Source organism: Eleutherodactylus coqui, chromosome 7 (assembly GCF_035609145.1).
Source record: "Eleutherodactylus coqui strain aEleCoq1 chromosome 7, aEleCoq1.hap1, whole genome shotgun sequence".
Taxonomy (NCBI): Eukaryota; Metazoa; Chordata; class Amphibia; order Anura; family Eleutherodactylidae; genus Eleutherodactylus; species Eleutherodactylus coqui.
The window spans coordinates 77,233,828-77,254,611 of NC_089843.1; the positions used below are offsets into that span (position 1 = coordinate 77,233,828).

The following is a 20,784-nucleotide window of genomic DNA, read 5'->3' on the forward strand; positions in this document are numbered from 1 at the left end:
TATCATTTGTATAATTACGGATTACAGGGCAAATATAGCAGTTTTCTTTTTTCAAAAGATATTTTTAATTTTTTTACTTATTTTTGTACCTTTTTAATGCCATATAAGATCTCTGAGAGGCATTCAGAGGTTTTTTTAATTCACACTTTTCCATTGTAACTGGAGCATTCATAGGACCCCAGTTACAGGAAAAACATCTCCCTAGTGTGACAGTAGTCGGGAGACTGCTAAGACCCTGCAAATCTGACATGACAGGGGTCGCCGGCAATCATGTAATAATTGCATCCCATGCAGGAAATGGTAGTGCCGCTTCCTGCATTCTTTACAGGGCACCTAAATTAATAAACGGAATTTAGGGACTGGAATACCCAGAGAGGCTATCAAAATTGGGATTATTCACCCTGGAACAAAGACGGTTAAGAGGCGACCAAAAAACTATGTATAAATACAATAGAGGACAATACAAGGATCTCTCCCATGATCCCCAGGACTGTGACAGTAACAAGAGGGGATCCTCTATGTCTAAAGGAAAGCAGCTTTCATCACCAACATAGAAGGAGGTTCTTTATTGTAAGAGCAGTGAGACTGTGGAACTCTCTGCCTGAGGACGTGGTGATGGCAAAATCCATAGAGGAGTTTAAGAGGGGACTAGACATCTTTCTAGAGCACTATGATATTACAGGATATAGACATTAAATAACCAGCAGGGTTTGTTGACCCGGGTCTTGTAGTCAGGTGGGAACTTTCAAACATTGATCATGGGATTATTTTGACTGCCATTATGGAGTCGGGAAGAATTTTTTATTCCCCAAGGGAGCTAATTGGCTTCTGCTCATTGGGTTTTTTTTTGCCTTCCTCTGGATCAACAAGGGGGAGTTGAAACAGGCTGAACCAGATGGACATTGTTTCCCTTTAGCCTAACATACTATGCATGTCACTGAGGCTATGTATAGAAGGCAGAAGCAGTGAAAGACGGTCTGCTCCTCCAGATTCTCGGCTGTGTCTGATGGCCGAGAACCCGACCCGCTCCCGCTAGATTGCAGGACCTTTACTCCTGTGGCATAGAATTACCAACGGCTGGGATTTAAGCCCAGATCCAAAACGCGGTATATTCGTGGTGCTTGGTCCGTAATGACTTAAATAAACATAACATACAAATGTAGCAGAAATCATAATAAAAATATTTAATGTATGGTTTGTCTGTATATCTAATGAAGAGCAGGTATGAGGAATACATACGAGGGCACCTTTCAAAGCGGCTGCAAGTTTGGGTAAGATGGGCAGAGCTTTTTCAGCAGCAGCAGGAACCATCAGTAATTCCTTGAATCCTTCCTGGGATACAAACGTATAAGGGTGTCTGGTTTCTTTGAGACCCTAAGTAGGAGACACAGAGGGGAAAAAAATGAATATCTGTAAGTTTTAAGAACAAGAAAAACAAACAAATAATATATAGCAATACTGCGTTGGGTTCCGAGCTACACATGTACACCGAGATGCCACAATCAGCTAATCTACATCAAGTGGCCCAACGTGTGCGATTCAGTGTGGCCAATAGATGCCGTTTCTGCATATGCAGCGTCCCGTAGGGTGACCCCGGACACATGGCATACGCTGAGGAGATGGGAGGGTAAGATGCTGGTTTGTCACAGCGGCACTTACCACGCTCACTCCTGGAGGAATGCGTGCAGCCAAGGCCAGGGCAGCGCTGGGCCTCTTTCGGACACCTCCGGCATGGGGATGCCCAATAAACAGTAGAATAGGTGATGAGGTTGTCACGGGTGATGCCACCATTCTGATACCCGCCAGCATAAACATCGGCAGGGAAATAATTGAGCCACAGACAGTGATAGAGTACCTCAGGACCCTGGGAACTGGGGCCACTACACATTTACTGGGCCACTATACATAGATAGAATCTCTATCGATGACACAGGCACAGATTGTATTTCCTCCTGGTCTCTCCCTGCAGATGACTAATACAAAGATAGTACTGCCTCCTTATCTCTCCTATAAATAATACAGACATAGAATCAGACACTATATACAGTAGTAAACTACAACAGTAGGGTGCGGGTCCAGCTCCCAAGAGCTTACAATCTGTGAGCAGTGCTGGTTCTGTACAGTGGTGCAGCCATCTTATATTAATAGGGTAGTATAAATAAAGCTATATGAGCCGCTCACCAGCCGGTATCTATATATGTACAGATGTAAAGTGCGTTAAAGGGCCACGTTAGTGTTACCTTGGTTAGTTATTCCTTTCCATCTGAAAAACCTGGTCTTTCGCTTCAGATAGTCATGTGATCTCAGTTCTGACCAACTTGGATTTACTTGGGGTTATGTATGCTCAAATTATTCAGCTTTCCAGTCAGTATAAAGTCTGTGTTATGTATGTTACCACACAAGCTCTACAGAGGGGAACGCAGACCTTCCTATCAGAGATGATTATAGTAACCTGTCACAGTTATAATAGAGGAGATCACAGCTCATCCTCCTGACTGCATAGTTATGGGCTTTAGCTAATTTAATATACAACACAAAGAGTAATATTGGTGCAGAGTTGGCACAAGCTGCAGCTGCTCCTGCGATGCATCATGGGAGTGTTAACAGGGCTAGGGGCTCATTCACACGGATGTATTTAGTATCGATTTGTAAATATGCAGTGTATTCATGGAACCACAACTGTTGCACATTCCTTGCGTATTTAAACATTCTTGCTTTTTTTCTGTGCATAATCGTTGCGTATTTACGCGCACAAAATAAACGGTAAAAACGTTTTTTTTTTAAAGTGTGCTTAGATCCTATTTATTCCATGTGCAAATCTGCACAGAGTACGAACGCAACATGAATATTTGCACATTTCTATTGAATTTAACGACCTATTTTGGTCTGTAATACAGACCAAAGAAGGACATGCTGCGTTTTTTTCATGTGCATGACATGTATGTGTGAATACCCCAATACAAATGAATGGCTGCCAGAGCACAGAGCTCCTGTACCACCAGGTCCCTTTAGTGACTACAGAGTGGTATTTACTGACCAGGCCTTACCAGCTGCCTCTATATGCAGGATGCCACAGAGAGGGAAGCAGTTGACTGCCAGGCAGGAGAAGACTCTCATGTTTCTACTTTTCCAGATCCCTAGAGCAAAACCAAGATGGCGCAGCCGGAACCCACAATGAAGCTCCCCAGCATCAGGGCTGACAGATCGTTCACCCAAGCGAGCAAACTCCACAGAGCTGTGAAGGATCAGCTCTGTTCCATCAGACAGTGTTACTTTGCATCAAGCTTGTACAATTCCAACTTGTGATCAGCAGGGAACCACATGGAGACCTAGCGGGAGCCTCTACAACACTGTCATCATCTTCTGCATGGCCACATGGCGCTTGCAGCCTCCTCTCCTTCCTCCAGCCCAACAAAACAAAGGCAGGAAATGGACTCTCCTGAGGGGCAACCTGAGTGACCAACCATCTTTTAAGGATGGACCCCCCCGTCACACAGAAAATATTTGTGAAGGAATCCCAATAACGAATTACATCTATTATGAGGTTATTGTGAGGTTCGGATTAAGGATGGTAATGTCATTATCAGAGTGGAGAGCACAAGTAAGGTGGTAGCAGAGGAGATATAGGTCGGTGCAGCACTGTGGAGGGTTTTATGGATGGGAGTGATGAATTTGGATTGCATTATTTATTGGACGGTCAGTCAGTACAGTGATTGGCACAGGGTGGAGACATCGATGTAGTTAGTGAATAGACAAAAAGATAAGCCTGGCAGCTGCATTTGGTATAGATTGGAGAGGGGAGAGTTTAGCAAAGGGAAGAACAAATTAGTAGCGAGTTGCAGTAATCAAGGCAAGAATGGTTCAGGACAACAAAAAGTTTTTCGCTGTTTCTATAGTAAGAAAAGGGCAGATTCTGGAGAGGTTTTTGAGCATGCATATGAGAAGTAAAGTAAAAATCTGAATCAAATAGGACCCCAAGACAGCAGGATGCGCTGCCTAGGAGTTATGGCAGCACCGCACACTGAAATGGAAATATCAGTTTTCGATCAGTTAATAGATGACAAAAACAGAAATATTCAGTTTTTGAAAGATTGCATTCAGGTAGACAGAGGACATGATGTCAGACAATCACTGGTGGTGTGATGTATATCAATGTGCAACTGTTATTATGAGAGTACGCTGCAGGTTTCCTTGCATGAGCTACAAAAGAGAGATCATGTTTAGAAACGATGCTAAAAGTACACAGAAACGGGTCACATCGTGATGGCATGTACATCCTTATATTGAAAACAGAAGAGCTTTCAATCCTCCCGGGTGATAACATGGATGCACGACGAGCCAGCATCTGACAGGTGTAGAAAACGGTTGTGATGAGCCATGATTAATCTCTGCAGTGGTTGATCGGTGTGAGACGCCCCGCAGTAATTACTCTGCTGCAGCTTCTCTGCCACTAAACCGTGGTGACAGATGTTGGGATGCATGCTGATGTTAAATGGCAATTAGAGATGAGTGAACGCACTCGTTTAGGCAATTACTCGATCAAGCATCGCTTTTTTCGAGTAACTGCCTACTCGGGCGAAAAGATTCGGGGGGCGCCAGGGGGTGGGGGCAGCGGAGCGGGGGTAGCAGTGGGGAACAGGGGGGAGCTCGCTCTCTCTTTTCCCGCCCCCCGAATTCGCCCGATTAGGCAGTTACTCGAAAAAAGCGATGCTCGATCGAGTAATTGCCTAAACGAGTACGTTCGCTCATCTCTAATGGCAATCAATCACTTGTGCACTTTACATATGAAAAGGTGATGTCCCGGGTTTCCAGACTACTCAAAACTGCTCTAAAAATATTAGCATGTGCAGAAATCATAGAGGTATATGGTAAAGCCCCAAAAATGTGTCATACTCACCTCAACCATTTAGATGTGCCAAATCTGCCTTCGGTCTCTACTTGCTGTTGCATGGTGTTTTGACAGTGGGATATGCTGCAGTACAGATTGAACATAGCTTTCACACAGTAGCGAAAGTTAGAAGATTCATAGACTGCCCGTTTACACGAGCCAATAGTCGTTTGGTCTTTAGCCGTGATAAAAACCAAATGACTGACAAGTGAGCGATTTCTAGCTCAGTGCCGTATTGGTGGCCGCAAGTGAACGGAATGACAATTGTCCAAATTTACTGTTTCCAGCAAATGGATAAATGATAATCAGCCCGTATATAGGTACATTTAGGCTGGGTTCACACGGGGCGGATTTTCGTCGGAAATCTCGCGGTTTGGCCGCAGCAAAAACCGCGAGACTTCCGCCGGGAGAACCGCCGCGGCGGCTTCGAAGCGGCCCGGCTGCGCTGCGGCCGGCGCTCCCATAGAGGAGAGCGCGGCCGCAGCGAAGAATGGACATGCTGCTTCTTTTGAAACCGCGGCTGCGGCCGCCGCAGCCGCGGTTTCAACCGGATTTACCGCAGCGGATTAGCCGTCCCGTGTGGACGAGATTTCTGAGAAATCTCATCCACATGGCTGGCTAATCCTGGGATTAGCGGCCGCGGGCGGTTTTGCCGCGGGCGGATCTGCTGCGGCAAAACCGCGGCAAATCCGCCCTGTGTGACCCTAGCCTTACACTGCAGTGGTGGAAAAGTCCTACCTGTTGCTGGGATCAAAGCTATAAAGTTGCCATCTATCCCTGCCCTACGAAGAAATATAAAGCAATACATTTCAACAGTAGTTTACCTCGGCCAACGTTATGAGTAGAGGGTCGAATGGTATCGTTTCTGGAGGGCGCTCCCAATGTAACCGGTGTTTTACAGAACCATGAACCAGCCTGTGGAAAAGAAATAGTAAATGAGTGACGGGAAAAGTTATACTTCTATAACTAAACTGGGCTTATTTACTAATACTTAGACGGTGCAAACTTTGACTAGACAGTCTAAAAAGGTGCCAGATGCATCATGTAGCTTTACCGAATTATAAATCTGTTGAATTTTAAGACTATCTTGTCTAATTTTTTATACCATCTTTTAATTGGCTTTTAGTGCATTTTAGAGCACGGTGTTGCATTGAAGTTTCATTCCCCTTTCAATGATAGAACACCCCTTTGTTACACAGAGTGAAACAAAACTGTCCAAAAGTGTGTAAAGTTTCAATAGCAAATAAGCCCCAGTATTTCTTTAGACTGTCCTAAGGCAAGCAAGTGAGCAGTGTGGGAGATATCCTATATGTTCACCATTCTGTATGTATTTTCTGTTATTAACTGTGAATATACTGTATTTTGTCTATAATGGTCTGAAACTCTGGGGGAAGTGAAGATCACCCCCCCACCACCCCCACAAGAATTTAAGGAGCAGTGCCTATTGTCCCAAATACTGGTTAAACCAGTTCTAACTGGCCAAACCTTTTTAGGAGTGCTTTGTCTTGGACAGCAGAGAGGAGAAACACAGGATGTTCTTCTCATGAAGCTAAATTCAAGAATGAACTGAGCGTGCTCACTGAAGTTCCTCCCAGATGGATGACATCACAAGCTACCTCACAAATACCTCCCTCTGAGGACAACCAATCAGCACGCTAAATAATGTAACTGTATACTTCCTGTGTTGAAACTTATTTAAGTTTCAACGCGCGCATAATAAAGACAGACTCTTTGGGGAACACATGATGTAGGCTTGTGGTCTTTGAAGGCTCTCCAGGCCTGTACACATATTATTTAATTTGGAACACATGGTATATCTATAATAGCGAATTTTGCGCTAACAAATTTGGAGGCACCGCTGGGATAATGAAGATACAGAGATATGAAGATATTTCATCGTTATCCGGACACAAGGGGACTTCGAAGCAGAGACGGACAGATAATGAGCTCAAACAAGGTAATAAGTTATTCTTGTACCTGTCCCATCTCTCCCTCTCTGCTATGATCCGCCCCAGGCCGGGTGAGTTGAAATATGATAAGTCTGTATCAAAAGAACAATTAAGCAGATATACTGTGTTGTTTTTATGTTGTCTGTGAAGAAAATGTCCTGAGTGAAAGAAGGTGTGAGCTATGGGGGTTTATATATTCTCTGTAGAAGTGAATGGTGTGAACAGACTGTGCAGGTTAATAAGGAACAAAGAAAGTAGAATAACTTGTTAAAAGAAAGCAAAAAGGAAAGTTGATATAAGCAATTTTAGCTGAAGGTTATAGTAGTGATTCTGGTTAAAAACAGTAGTGTCCATGTGGTCAGAGAGTGTCCATTGTGCAACATGTGGCTGAAGAGGTCTCCCTTTGTTATGTGGGGGGAGGGGTGCACATGGAATGCTTGCATTTGCCATGTCTGCATACCTCAACTCAAGGGAATTTGGGCTTGGAGTAGAGATGTGGGCTAGCCAGAGATTCTGCTCCGATTATGGCAGGCCAAACGGACTGTTGAGGTTCCACAATGTGGTGCCAAAAGTACAGATCTGTGCCATGAGGTGCAGGAGTAGAGAATCTCAATTAATTAAGGATTTTTCCAATTACGACAAGATGGGCAGGGGTGAAATTGTAAGTGCTTATTAGTGGTAAGCCAGACCTGTGTCGTGAGTTGTGGGAAAAATCGAAGTATGACTCGCAAGCAAATTCAGTGAGATGATGTTTGTAAACATAACTGGACACACAAAAATGGGAAAGGAAAAAGCAAGTCAATGAGTTAAGGAAAAGTAGAAGGTTTAACAATGAACGATGATAATGGCTGCTATCTGGAGTGGTGAATATAAGTATGTGGGTGGAAATGGGCATAAGTTGTATTGTGTTTGTCATTGGATAGCCTATGCTGGACAAAATATGTAAAAACCGCGGTACATAAGAGTTTTTTTCTTATATATATATACTTTGTTCAATATGGGAAGTTCTATGTACAGTAAATACAATCCCAGTTTCTACTTCACATGAGATACTTATCAGTCTGTGTATATGAGTGAGTGAAAACCCCAGTGAGTGTGAATTTGTGTGTATAAATGAAGGGCCCGTATGAGAGTTAGATTGTGTTATATGGTGTGTGTACTGTCCGGTGGCTAGAAACGAAATGAGGCAAGAATGACCAAACGCTGAGCCAGACCACAGGGGGTGGAGCTAGGTGATGTAAGGAGATGGGAGGGAAGAACAATAGGAAGAGGTCTTGCTCCACCCTCAACACAGATCAGCCTAGGAGAGAAGTGTGTCTCCATTTAAGTGGATGTTGGTATATATATATATATATATATATATATATATATATATATATATATATATATATATATATATATATATTGTGGTAATGTATAGAGGGAAGGTCACTCTTAGACTCCATGTTAAGTCTCTCACTTGAAAAATGTAGGTGGCCAAAGGAGGGGCATCTAATTTATTTCTGAGGGTAGTTGTGTGAGATAATAGTCCAAGATTGCCACAGTATATATATCTATATATAGGTTCTTTGAGTATGTGGAGAATTTAAAAATATTGAGTCGTGTTATTTTGAATATTATTGAATTAAGATACGAAAATGAGATAGTTGTGTACTTGAGACATCTGATAAGTACTTTAGTCAAATTAATAACAAAAGTTCTATTTTATAATGTATCTCATTTTCAATTAACAACAGTATTTTACATGAAAATAGTTACATTTGAAAAATAAGTACATTTTTGATGCCAGTAATTGAGTTTATCCCAAAGGGTATCAGGGATACTAGTCCCTTAGTAAACCAGTAATTAGTCAAATAAATAGCAGTTGTTATGGTTGCAGATTGTAATAACAATATTTCCTCTCCTGTTTGCTGTACGTTTTCCTGCAGGCACCAGAGATGGTGTGGGGCCCCTTAATATCATGCTTCCTCAAGGGGTCATAAAATACTGTATAGAGTGCAAACTAAACATCTTTCAGCTTCCAGACTATCTATGTATGAGACTGCCCTGCTAGCACCCTCACATATCACAATCAAGAGGGGTATAGTTCCAAATGCTGTTTCATGTCTTTTACTGAATTCAGAAGGTTGAGAGGAAGGGGCAGCAGGCGCAGACCATGACATTTAATAGCAAGCACATGATTGTACAATTGTCTGAAGATTAATGAAAACAGAAAACTGGGTGTCCTAACAATAATGTTGTAACTGCCATGATTAATGGAAATCTTGAGTTTTACCCATAGATGGTTCCAAATATCGACGAAATGGACAAGTAAAACAGGCTATGCAATGGTAACCGACAGAAAGAGGTAATTGTACAAAAAACACTCTTTTCCTCATGAGACACTCAGTTACTCAGGAAATAGAGGTGATGGCGCTCACTGAAATATGTAAGCTGACTGCAGGTAGAACTGTTTATGTCTGCACCGACTTAAGGTACACATTGGGAATCGTACACGATTTCACATCTATGTGGCACAGTGGACGTTTCATGGGGTCCTTGAGTAAGCCAATCCAGAACGCAGAAGAAATGTCTTTGTTCTACAAGGTTTTAGCTCTTTCCGCACAGGTGACTTATCATCAGAGTCCAGGCTTATGCTAAAGAGACAACTACTGAGGCTGGAAGGAACCAGAGAGCAGGCATCGCAGCAGCCTGACTTCCCTTGAATGAGGTAACGGCTGGTAACCTGCTTGCACCTGAAACAGGTGTAGATATTTCTCTGTTGCTTGAATTACAGGAACAGGCCTCAAAAGAAGAAAAAGGAGGAGTGGAAAAGCGAGCGGAATGCAGAAAGGTAAATGCCTGTGCCTCCCCTGCACTCTGTACTCCATGATGTCACACCTGATCCCTGAGCTAACCCATTCATCCAAGGAGGTAATGTGTGGTATGGTGTCTTCTGCTTGGCTTACCCCAGGGTTCAACACTGCTGCAATAGGGTTTGTACAGGGATGCATAATATGCGCCCGTTACAATCCAGACCAATTGGTCAAGGTACCATCTCGGTGCGAGCCAGACTATCTGTATCAGTGACTGCAGGATGATAGCATACAGCTACCACAGGTAGGTGTTTGGAGTTGTTGGTTTGCATAGACCTCTTTTCATGTTATTTGGAGGCGTGGCTTGAGAAATAAAAATAAATAAAATAAAAATAATTTTAACACGCTTAAAATATGACCTAAAAATATGTTTTATGAAAGTAATTTTGAATATTTGGGTACACCAGAAGTAATAATAAATAATAAAGGTAAACATTTTATTAGTCATCTACTTGAACCTCTCAAAAACTGACCTTCTCCTGTTTCCATCCTCTACTAACCGACCTCATCCTGACATCTCCATCTCAGTGTGTGGCACCGCCATAACTCCCAGACAGCACGCCCACTGCATTGGGGTTATAATCGACTCCGCTCTCTACTTCACCCCCTACATCTGATCTCTCGCCCGAACATGTCAGCTGCACCTCCAGAACATTACTAGAATCCGCCCTTTTCTCACCCTGGACACGCTAAAAACGCTCACTGCTGCCCTCATCCACTCTCGGCTCGATTATTGCAACTCGCTGCTGATCGGCCTCCCTGAATGCAGCAGCCAGGCTCATCTTCCTGTCCAGCCACAACTTGGACACCTCTGCCCTGTGCCAGTCACTGCACTGGCTGCTCGTTAAATACAGAACACAATTTAAACTCACTACCCTCATCCACAAAGCGCTCAACAGCACCGCGCCGCCCTACATTGCTTCCCTCATCTCAATTAACCACCCAGCCCGGGCCCTCCGCTCTGCTAATTAAATCATACTGAGTGCCCCTTCAATTCGAACTGCTCATTTCCACCTCCAAGACTTCTCAAGAGCAGCACCTGTCCTCTGGAACGCGCTACCAAAAATATCTGGGCAATCACTAAACTTCAGGCGTGCTCTAAAAACACACCTCTTCAGGGAGGCGTACCATATCCCGTAAACCTAAACCCCTCTGTACTCCGCCTGATAACATGCTCCCTGTCCCACAGACTGCAATCCCTGCTACCCGTAATTAATAGAGATGAGCGAACACGTTCGGCCCCGCCCCTTTTTCGCCCGAACACCGAACTTTGCGAACACTTCAGTGTTCGGGCGAAAAAGTTCGGGGGCCGCCGTGGCAGCGCGGGGGGGTGCGGCGGGGAGTGGGGGGGAGAGGGAGAGAGAGAGGGCTCCCCCCTGTTCCCCGCTACTGCCGCCCGCGCCGCCGCGCATCTCCCCGCCCCCCGGCGGCACCCGAACTTTTTCGCCCGAACACTGAAGTGTTCGCAAAGTTCGGTGTTCGGGCAAAAAAGGGGCGGAGCCGAACGTGTTCGCTCATCTCTAGTAATTAACTGTTACCTGCAGTCCTCCTGATTCCGCCACTGTATGGCCTGACCATTGTCTAGGTGTATAGCATCCCACACTCTCCAAATCGCCACCGTGCACATCTCCAGCCCCTTTACCTTCTGTATCACCCCATTATTTGTAGTATGTAAGCTCGTTGGAGCAGGACCCGCACCCCTATTGTTTCCATCAATTGACTACTTCATGTAACCGTGGTTTTGTGTTATTTCCCCTGTATTGTAAGCGCTGTGGAATATGTTGGCGCTATATAAATAAAGATTATTATTTCTAATGCGTATCTGTATGTGATCTGTAGTTTGCACACTAACATGGAGCTAATGAAAATCTATGAGTCTACTAACATGTGCGTGCTTCTCACGGTTGCATTTTTAAAGACGCAGCAGGACCTAATTTTGTCCATTTTATTCTGAAAAATATGCCTGTTATAGTCTACGGAAAGTGATGTACAGATAGTCCCCGACTTGCGAACATTCGACTTACGAATTTCGCTAGTTGCGAACAATCTGTTCTGCACAGTATGATGTAATGCTATGGCATTACATCATACTGTGCAGGGACCGGGCAGGCTTCTATCAAGCCTGATAGAAGCCTGTCCGGTCAGATCGCGGTTGCTGGGCAGCCGGGGGCCTTCTGAAAGGCCCTAGGGCTGTCTATGCAGAGCGCCTAGCAAGCCGCGCGCTTGATAGGCACTCTGCATAGGCAGCCCTGGGGCCTTTCAGGAGGTCCCCGGCTGCCTAGCAACCACACAGCATCCAGCGATCTCATCGTGGGACGCTGTACGGGCCCCCTGAACGTCGGGTGCCGGCTGTTTCTTACAGCGGGCACCCGGCGGCAGCAGTTCTGACGAGCCGCGCCGCTCGTCAGAACTGTTAACACTCTAAATACCGCTGTCAGAGCGGTATTTAAAGTGTTAACAGTTCCGACAAGCGCCACGGCTCGTCGGAACTGCTGCCGCCGGGTGCCCGCTGTAAGAACAGCCGGCACCCGACGTTGTATGGAGCGGGATCCACCCGCGATCCCCTCCATACAACCATTTGTTCGACTTGCGAACAAAACGGACTTGCGAACGGGCTCCCGGAACGGAACCTGTTCGCAAGTCGGGGACTAACTGTATCTGTATTTTATCAGTATTTGCATAGGCATTATTTTCTATTAGGCAAAAAAAAAGCATCCACATTTCCTCAGTAGAGAATAAAACCAATGCAATCAAATAATGATGAAATATGGATGCACCGCAGATACAATTAGATCTGTAATACGTTCACATTGTAGACATATATAAATATGAAACTGGCTTCAGGGTGGTTTCACATCTGCACCCAGGGTTCTGCTTTCCTGCTCCATTCGGAACCCAACAGAGTCGAATCGACCCTATTGACTATAATGGGGTCCGTTTGGTTTCCGCTCAGCTACCCCGCTTTTGGACGGAAGAAAAAATGCTCCATGCAGCACTTTTTCTCCCAGTATTTTGAGTCGGATCTCCAACGCACATGTGGAGCCGGCCTAAGTGACACAGAAGATGCTGGATTTCCGATTTCATGCGTGCTCCAAATACCAAGGACAGGTTAAGGCTGGTGGCACATGGGCGTAAGCGCATTTGTGCGTGCATTTGCGCAATGGGCATTAGATATTTGCGTGTGCATGTTCGTTTTACTGTAAGTTTTGCGCATGCAAAAAAAATGCAACCATGCTCCACCCATTCACTAAAATGGGCAATTAGTTTAATTAGTTCAATATTTGCTCTTTCCCTGCACAAATTAGATCACTTTTATAACGTTTTTTTCGGAGGCAAAAAGAACAAAATAAGCATTTTGCATAAGTTTTTAGGGTTAATTTTTAAGGTTTTTGCCATGCAGGATAAATAGCGTGTAAAGATGAGCGGGCATACTCGCTATGGACAATTGCGCGAGCGAGTATCTGCCCGCTCGGAAGAAAAGGTTCGCGTGCCAGCAAGGGGTGGGGAGCGGCGGGGGAGAGCAGGGGGGAACCCGAATCTTTTCTTCCGAGCGGGCAGGTACTTGCTAAGGATAATGCTCACTCATCTCTAATAGCGTGTTCAATTTATTGTACAGGTTGATATAGATCCAATGATACCAAATATGTGGGATTTTTTTTTTACATTTTTATCTTTTTTTATATAAATTGGGGAAAATGAGCAAAAAAAGGGGGGAGGGAGGGCTTTTTTTTAACATTTCCTGTGTTCCTGTAGGGGACTTAAACCATAGCAGCTATGATCGCTATGATAATGCATCGCAATACTTCTGTACTGCGATGCATTATCACTTACATTGCAGAGGTCAAATGCGAGCTTCCCCTGTGAACCCTTTACATGCCGTGATCTACATAGATCGCGGCATGTAGGGAGTTTACTGCAGGGATCACTGTCCCTATGTATCCCCACTGTTGCAGCGGGGGGCCAGCTATTGGTAACAGCTGTCCCCCGCTGTGGGATGGCGAGGGCTCAGCTTCTGATCCCATGCCATCCACTTGGTGCAAGTTTACGTCCTATTGTGTTAAGCACACCGCAGCCAGGATGTACACTTACATCCTGTGATGTTAATGGGTTAAAAATCTAGTGTGTACATCATCGCAAAAAGTCATGTTGTTTATAGGTTCACTGTACCGGGTCTAGCCACTTTCTTAATTTTCTATGTCATGTAGCCCTCTGCTTGAAAAATATTTGCACTTCCTCTGACATCTTGTCTGCTTTTGCTACTTCCTCCCCTGTCCATAGCCTCCAACATCCTGTGAGCAGTGCATGATGGGAGGACAGGAGCAGAAGCACTGTGCTGTAATGCTCATGTGCAGCTCAGAGTGCCGGAAGCTCCTGTCTGTCCACTTCAGCAGGCTTTCTCTGGCACTCAGAGTCAGAGGGAGGTTGGTGCTAGTAAGCGGTAGGACTGGTGAGCTGTGGGCGAAGCTACAACACTGGCCGGGAGACAAGCTCTATGCATGCTGGGAGTTGTAGGTAACAGTCTGTTGTGTTTACTACACAAGTGATGCATGCAGACATAGCGGCAGATCGGTGGCTGCATGGAACAAAGAAGAGAGGCAGAGTGAATAGGTACAAGTTGCTGCTATTTAGCTGTACCTCCTCAATTTAAGCCCTGCCTCTGCCAAAGCCTAATAGGAATTCTAAGATTAGTCGACCAGCTGCCATAACAACCTATTAGCACCCTGCAATCACATTGTGGGCAGACCAATGACTTTGTCTAACTGCTTAGATGCTGTAGCCGCTATTGACTGTGGCATCTAAGGGGTTAGACGGCTGGGATCAGGCTTCTCTCTGATGCTGGCTGTACCATGAATGTGACACATTCAGAACAGGTTGCATCCACTGTGTATGGAGCAGGCTCAGCTCCCGAACTTGCTGCATACTCTTTCTGAGCACTTCCATCATAACTTATATGGCCTTAGTCAGTTGTTAGAAGGATCTCTTGAATATGAGCAGATCATAAAGTGCCCCCTGCTGGGACCTCCAACAATCAGTTGTAATCTGTGGGGAAACTGGGCAGTCAAGCATTACACAATATTCAGATTATATCATCCAACCAAGAAATGTCGGCACTCAATAATGAGGTATATAGAAACAGCTCACCTGCACTCGGCAGCCCACTTAATTGTAGCTGCACTCAACTCCCAGCAATCTCCCTCATTTTCCAGTCTGGCCCAATTTTGTGAACATTTGTGGACAGCTGTAAACTGGTGTAATAGACAGCTCATGCGGCCATAGCGAAACTCTAGAGAATATGGAAATCTGCAGCAATCAGCTTGGGTTGATCAGAATATTCTCTATGTATCTTGGGAGTATATTCACAAAGTAGATATCATTTAACTCCTTAACCGCCCACATGCTTTTTTACAGCAGCCGTTCAGGGGCTTTATTCTGACGCATACGCCTTTTTATGACACAGCATCAGACACCAGGCATGTGGAGCTGTATCGTTGTGGATCGGCAAGTCCACGGATCCCAGACGATTAACCCTTTGCTTGCTGTGGTCAATGCAACCGTGGCATGTAAAAGGCCGACAGAGGGAGGGGTGCTCCCTCTGTGTCCCATCGGATCCTTGCAAACTGATCACAGGGTCGATGAGACAAATTTTGTATTGTGTTCATAGTGGCCCATGTAAAGAAGTTACTATATTATTTAACCCACAAGGTGCATGCCATCAAATCAGTGGGAAACACTTGCGATCCTCAGACACGCGTGAAAAATACGCCTGGGGATCGCAATGTCACAGAAGTGATGCGAGGTGTTTTTGAATGAAAAACACACGTTGGCAAGCGCCTCACAGAGCTCTGTCGATGGAAAAATAAGAATGTTATGTCTTTTGGAATGCGGCAACACAAAAAGTAAGCGTTTAGGAAAAAATAAATAAATAAAAAATGCTTTTAGCGTACAAAACAAACAAAATGTAAAAACTTCATATCGCTGGAATCATGCTGACCCAGAGGATAATGTTCATCCCTAGAGATGAGCGAACATACTCGTTTCGAGTAATTACTCGATCGAGCACCGTGATTTGAGTACTTCCGTACTCGGGTGAAAAGATTCGGGGGGCGCCCTCTCTCTCTCCCACTCCCCCCCCACTCCCAGCTGCAACCCCCCCACTCACCCACGGTGCCCCCCGAATCTTTTCACCCGAGTACGAAGTACTCGAAAATCGCGGCACTCGGGTGAAAAAGGGGCGTGGCCGAGTAGGTTCGCTCATCTCTGTTTATCACATTATTTATTCTGCATGCCGTAAAAATAAAAAATCCAAAAAACAATGGCAGAATTTGTTTAGTTTTTTTTTATTTCCAATCTCCCCCCCAAACAAAGAAAGATAATTATATAACACATTATATGTACCATAAAAGGGTGTAATTTTAAAAACAAACAAACAAAAAAAAAGCCTCATACAGTCACATCCATGGCAAAAATAAAAAAATAATTTTTTTAAGTTCTGCCTCTCAATGCAATGATGAAAAAAAAAAAATGAAGAGAACAACCTGGTCATTAAGGTGCAAAACGGGATTGTTACTAAAGAGTTAAATTTGGGAACATTTATTAATATAGTGATTAATCGGTCAGTATATGGTTATTATGCCTTGGTGAAACAGAACTGGACAACTAAGGATCAATGTTCAATCTCCTCCAAGAAACCCAAAAAAACATACTGCATAATAAAAAAAATACTAAAAACATATTAGCAATAATAAAAGCAGGTCCCGACTGTGGAGCGCACAGGAGTAAAAGATGTTCCAGTTAATTATTGAGGAGAAGGAACTCATTACACAGTGGGGAACGAGCCTGGAACCAGACGTGCTCACTTTTAACTCTACAGGCGTCTTTAAAGAAAAGATCTGCTGATATAAAAACTTGAAAAGAGCGAATTTACCTGCAGGGAATTCCTCCTTTAGAATATATGGCTGCGAAGGGGGAGGAGGCGCGCTGGGTATCAGCGAACTGCAAGCAAGAAGACACACGGTAAACTGAATGATAGAGCCAAGAATGAACAGCAGTGTGATGGGTAAGCCAGAGATGTGGCTGCTATACAGACTACAAAGAGCAACGCAGAAACAAAGTTTTCATCTAGTCAATAGGCAGAGATTTAACGACGCACCTCTTAAACGTTGCTAGAGGAGAACTTGGGGTTGGGAGGGTAACATGTTGTTAAACATGTAACCTAAAATCTCAGCTATAACGATTATCTGAGTACAATGTTCTGCTCTGTAGCAACAGGTAAGCAGCTTGTTTTGAATTCAATGTTCAAAATATTTATTTTGAATTCAATGAATGGCTGAGCGCTGCCTGTGATTGGCTAGGTGCTCAGCCAATCAGATACAGCCCTTTCAGCAGGCGGGGATTTGAAATCTCCGCCTGCTGAAAGAGCTTCAGAGCAGTGCAGGGAGAACACAGGCTGGACGCGCCTGAGCCCCAGCAGTTGAAGAGAGGCGAGTGTATATATATATATTTTTTTTTAACACATTCTAGGGATGATTTTCAGGGAAGGGCTTATATTTAAAGCCCTTCCTTGAAAATCCCTGCAGGGCTTGCTGACAGCCCATTGCTTTCAATGGGACTGCAGAAGTGCCGGTCCCATTGAAAGCAATGGGAGAACATCCCTATCCTTTGTCACAGCTGTGACAGGGGATTCTTTACTGCCAGCGAAGATGAAGAAATCCTTTACTCCCCACGGGAAGTCCCCTTGGCACTGAACACTGTGACAGTGCTGTCACAGTGACAAGGGGAGTCCACGCTGGGGAATATTGACACGCACCACGGACCTATGGTGCACACATGTTCTATGTTTTGCAAGTAAGTGCGTTTGCACGTCTGTAAGACAGGGACATGTGAACACACCATAGGGAACCAATAGTTTTATTAGACATGTGGTTTTGTGCACGCAATTGTACGCACATAAACACGCTCATCTCAATCCACCCTCGTGGGGAGTCCCCTTCTCACTGAACACTGTGACAAGAAATCCCCTGCCACAGCTGTGGCAGGGGATTCTTTACTCCTCAAGGGGAGTCCCCTTGTCACTGTACACTGTGACAGTGCTGTTCCAGTGTTCAGTGACAAGGGGACTCCCCACAGGGAATATTTACACGCACCAAGGACCTATGGTACACGCATATCCTATCTTTTACAGGTGCACGCGTTTGAACTCCTGTAAAACACATACATGTGAACACACCATAGGGAACCAATGGTTCTAATAGGCGTGTGGTTTTGTGCGCACATAAACACGCTCTTCTGAATCCATCCTTAAAGGGGTTGTCCCGCGGCAGCAAGTGGGTCTATACACTTCTGTATGGCCATATTAATGCACTTTGTAATATACATTGTGCATTAATTATGAGCCATACAGAAGTTATCAAAAGTTTTATACTTACCTGCTCCGTTGCTGGCGTCCTCGTCTCCATGGTGCCGACTAATTTTCGCCCTCCGATGGCCAAATTAGCCGCGCTTGCGCAGTCCTGGTCTTCTGCTCTCTTCAATGGAGCCGCTCGTGCAGACTGCAGGCTCCGTGTAGCTCCGCCCCGTCACGTGCCGATTCCAGCCAATCAGGAGGCTGGAATCGGCAATGGACCGCACAGAAGAGCTGCGGTCCACGGAGGAAGAGGATTCCGGCGGCCATCTTCACAGGTAAGTATAGAAGTCACCGGAGCGCGGGGATTAAGGTAAGCGCTCCGGTAAGCTTTCTGTACGTCCCTGCATCGGGGTTGTCTCGCGCCGAACGGGGGGGGGGGGGGGTTGAAAAAAAAAAAAACCCGTTTCGGCGCGGGACAACCCCTTTAATATCTCTATGGGTGAAAAAGCTGCAACTATTGCAGGACCAACAACTATGTTGGAGTTCTTGTAATTGCTGCAGAATGTCTCCGATAAATATTGAAATAGTGGGGTGGTCACAAAAATTATGGGGTCAAAGGTCACCACGAAGTCCTAAATTATTAGAATTACATACAGCACTTAAGAAAATTCCCATGCATTGGCCCCTTTCCTAAAAGGAGACAGGACAACCCTCTTATACCAAATTTCCACCAACTACAAAGGATAGGCGATAGATATTTGATTCCCAACGGTATTGCCACTCACAAGAAGGGAGTCTCGATTCCACATACTTGACCACCGCTCCATTCACACAAAGGACTCGAGGTGCACAGTTCTTGTGATCCTGGGGGTCCCAGCAGTTGGACTCATACATTTATCACATATCCAGTGGATAAGTGATAATTATTTTGGTGCGTCTGGCCCTTTAAGAGTATAAAAGCACTCACCGGGTCTATAGTCTTAGGGTTCAGCTTGTCACTTGGTTTGCCACGACTTGCACTGGCCAGAGCTGCAGATGAGGATACTGGAGCAGTTTTGCTTCTTGGTGCTGCACTTCTGGACGGGCCTCTAGAGGACGCCGACATTTTTGGACCATAATTTCCTAAGAAGGAGAAAGAGGGAGAAGTTTATACAGAGACTACATACAAACTGACAGAGGGGCACCCAGATAGAGCTCTGCATGTAAGGTGGATGTGTAAGGGATTACAGCTGCGGTCCGACGAGACTCGGGGTCCCGCCACCGGAGGCCGGAGCCGGCTGCGGTCCGACGAGACTCGGGGTCCCGCCACCGGAGGCCGGAGCCGGTCCGACGAGACTCGGGGTCCCGCCACCGGAGGCCGGAGCCGGTCCGACGAGACTCGGGGTCCCGCCACCGGAGGCCGGAGCCGGCCCGACGAGACTCGGGGTCCCGCCACCGGAGGCCGGAGCCGGCCGCGGCCCGACGAGACTCGGGGTCCCGCCACCGGAGGCCGGAGCAGGCCGCGACCTGACGAGACTCGGGGTCCCGCCACCGGAGGCCGGAGCCGGCTGCGGTCCGTCGAGACTCGGGGTCCCGCCACCGGAGGCCGGAGCCGTCCGCGGTCCGACGAGACTCGGGGTCCCGCCACCGGAGGCCGGAGCCGGCCGCGGTCCGACGAGACTCGGGGTCCCGCCACCGGAGGCCGGAGCCGGCCGCGGCCCGACGAGACTCGGGGTCCCGCCACCGGAGGCCGGAGCGGGCTGCGGCCCGACGAGACTCGGGGTCCCGCCACCGGAGGCCGGAGCGGGCTGCGGCCCGACGAGACTCGGGGTCCCGCCACCGGAGGCCGGAGCGGGCTGCGGCCCGACGAGACTCGGGGTCTCACCACCGGAGGCTGAAGCCCTGCTCCCCCCTTGTCTTATAAAAGGCGCCCTCGGAGGCTGTAATAAGAGTGCAGCATGTTTTATCTTCCCACGTATTACGCATGATAGAGCCCTATTGTTCTTTACAGGCGTGTAATAAACGCTGTACATACATAACTACATTACATATGTGCCCCATTTATACACAATGTCGCTAAGCAACAGAGGGGGAAATAAAACAAGTAAACAAGCCAGACCGCACATGGGTGAGATATGCTGTTACACAGTCCAGAATGGCGGCCATCCGTGGCGATGCCCGACTCAGACAGGGTTTTACCGCACGCTTGTCTGAGACGGCCTCAGCGCCAGGTCACACTCAGCGTTCTGGGAAATCAGGTGGCCGGTAATCTCCATGGGAACAGCCATAACGATCGTCACCCGGCTCTCCCAGGAGGCTGCACTGCATGGATTTCTATGTACTGCTGCTTTATTACGGAGCAGGCTTGTCAGCAGGGAGACATGGCGGATGACCGGCCCCTTGTGAACAGCTAATACTGCGCACTACGTGGAACTGTAGGACATTACTGCCGTTATCTCCGGTGCTTACCGGCCCGCGCCGCCTCCTCCGTCACCAGGATCACCAGCTACAGCGCAAGCCTCCTGTTACCATAGTAACACCAGCCGCTCTACGGCGGCCTGCTAGGGTCAGACTACTGCAGTTAGCGCAGCGCCGGTCGTATACCTTCTACTCCACTTCCTTCCCTTCCGTTTCCATTCAGCAGGGAACTTTCTCCAGCCTGCTTTAACCCCTTCCTGTCCACTTTAGCTCACCCTCATGTATCTCTCCCTCTTCAGCCCTGAGTTAACCTCTTCCTTTCTATATAAGCTTTCCCTTCCTCCAGACCTT

General features: G+C 46.3%; 1 protein-coding gene across 1 annotated transcript in view; it reads right to left on the reverse strand.

Annotated features, from left to right (window-relative positions):
- The window catches only part of PACRGL (parkin coregulated like), a 36,311-nt gene extending 15,765 nt beyond the window's left edge, over nt 1-20,546 (reverse strand). The window contains exons 1-5 of the mRNA XM_066573232.1: nt 20,485-20,546; nt 19,004-19,158; nt 16,618-16,685; nt 5,713-5,803; nt 1,240-1,374 (exon numbers count right to left, since the gene is read on the reverse strand). Coding sequence (XP_066429329.1) covers nt 1,240-1,374; nt 5,713-5,803; nt 16,618-16,685; nt 19,004-19,141 — 432 coding nt within the window. The 5' untranslated portion in view covers nt 19,142-19,158; nt 20,485-20,546. The remainder of the gene's footprint in view (nt 1-1,239; nt 1,375-5,712; nt 5,804-16,617; nt 16,686-19,003; nt 19,159-20,484) is intronic.
- Nucleotides 20,547-20,784: the final 238 nt, after the last annotated feature.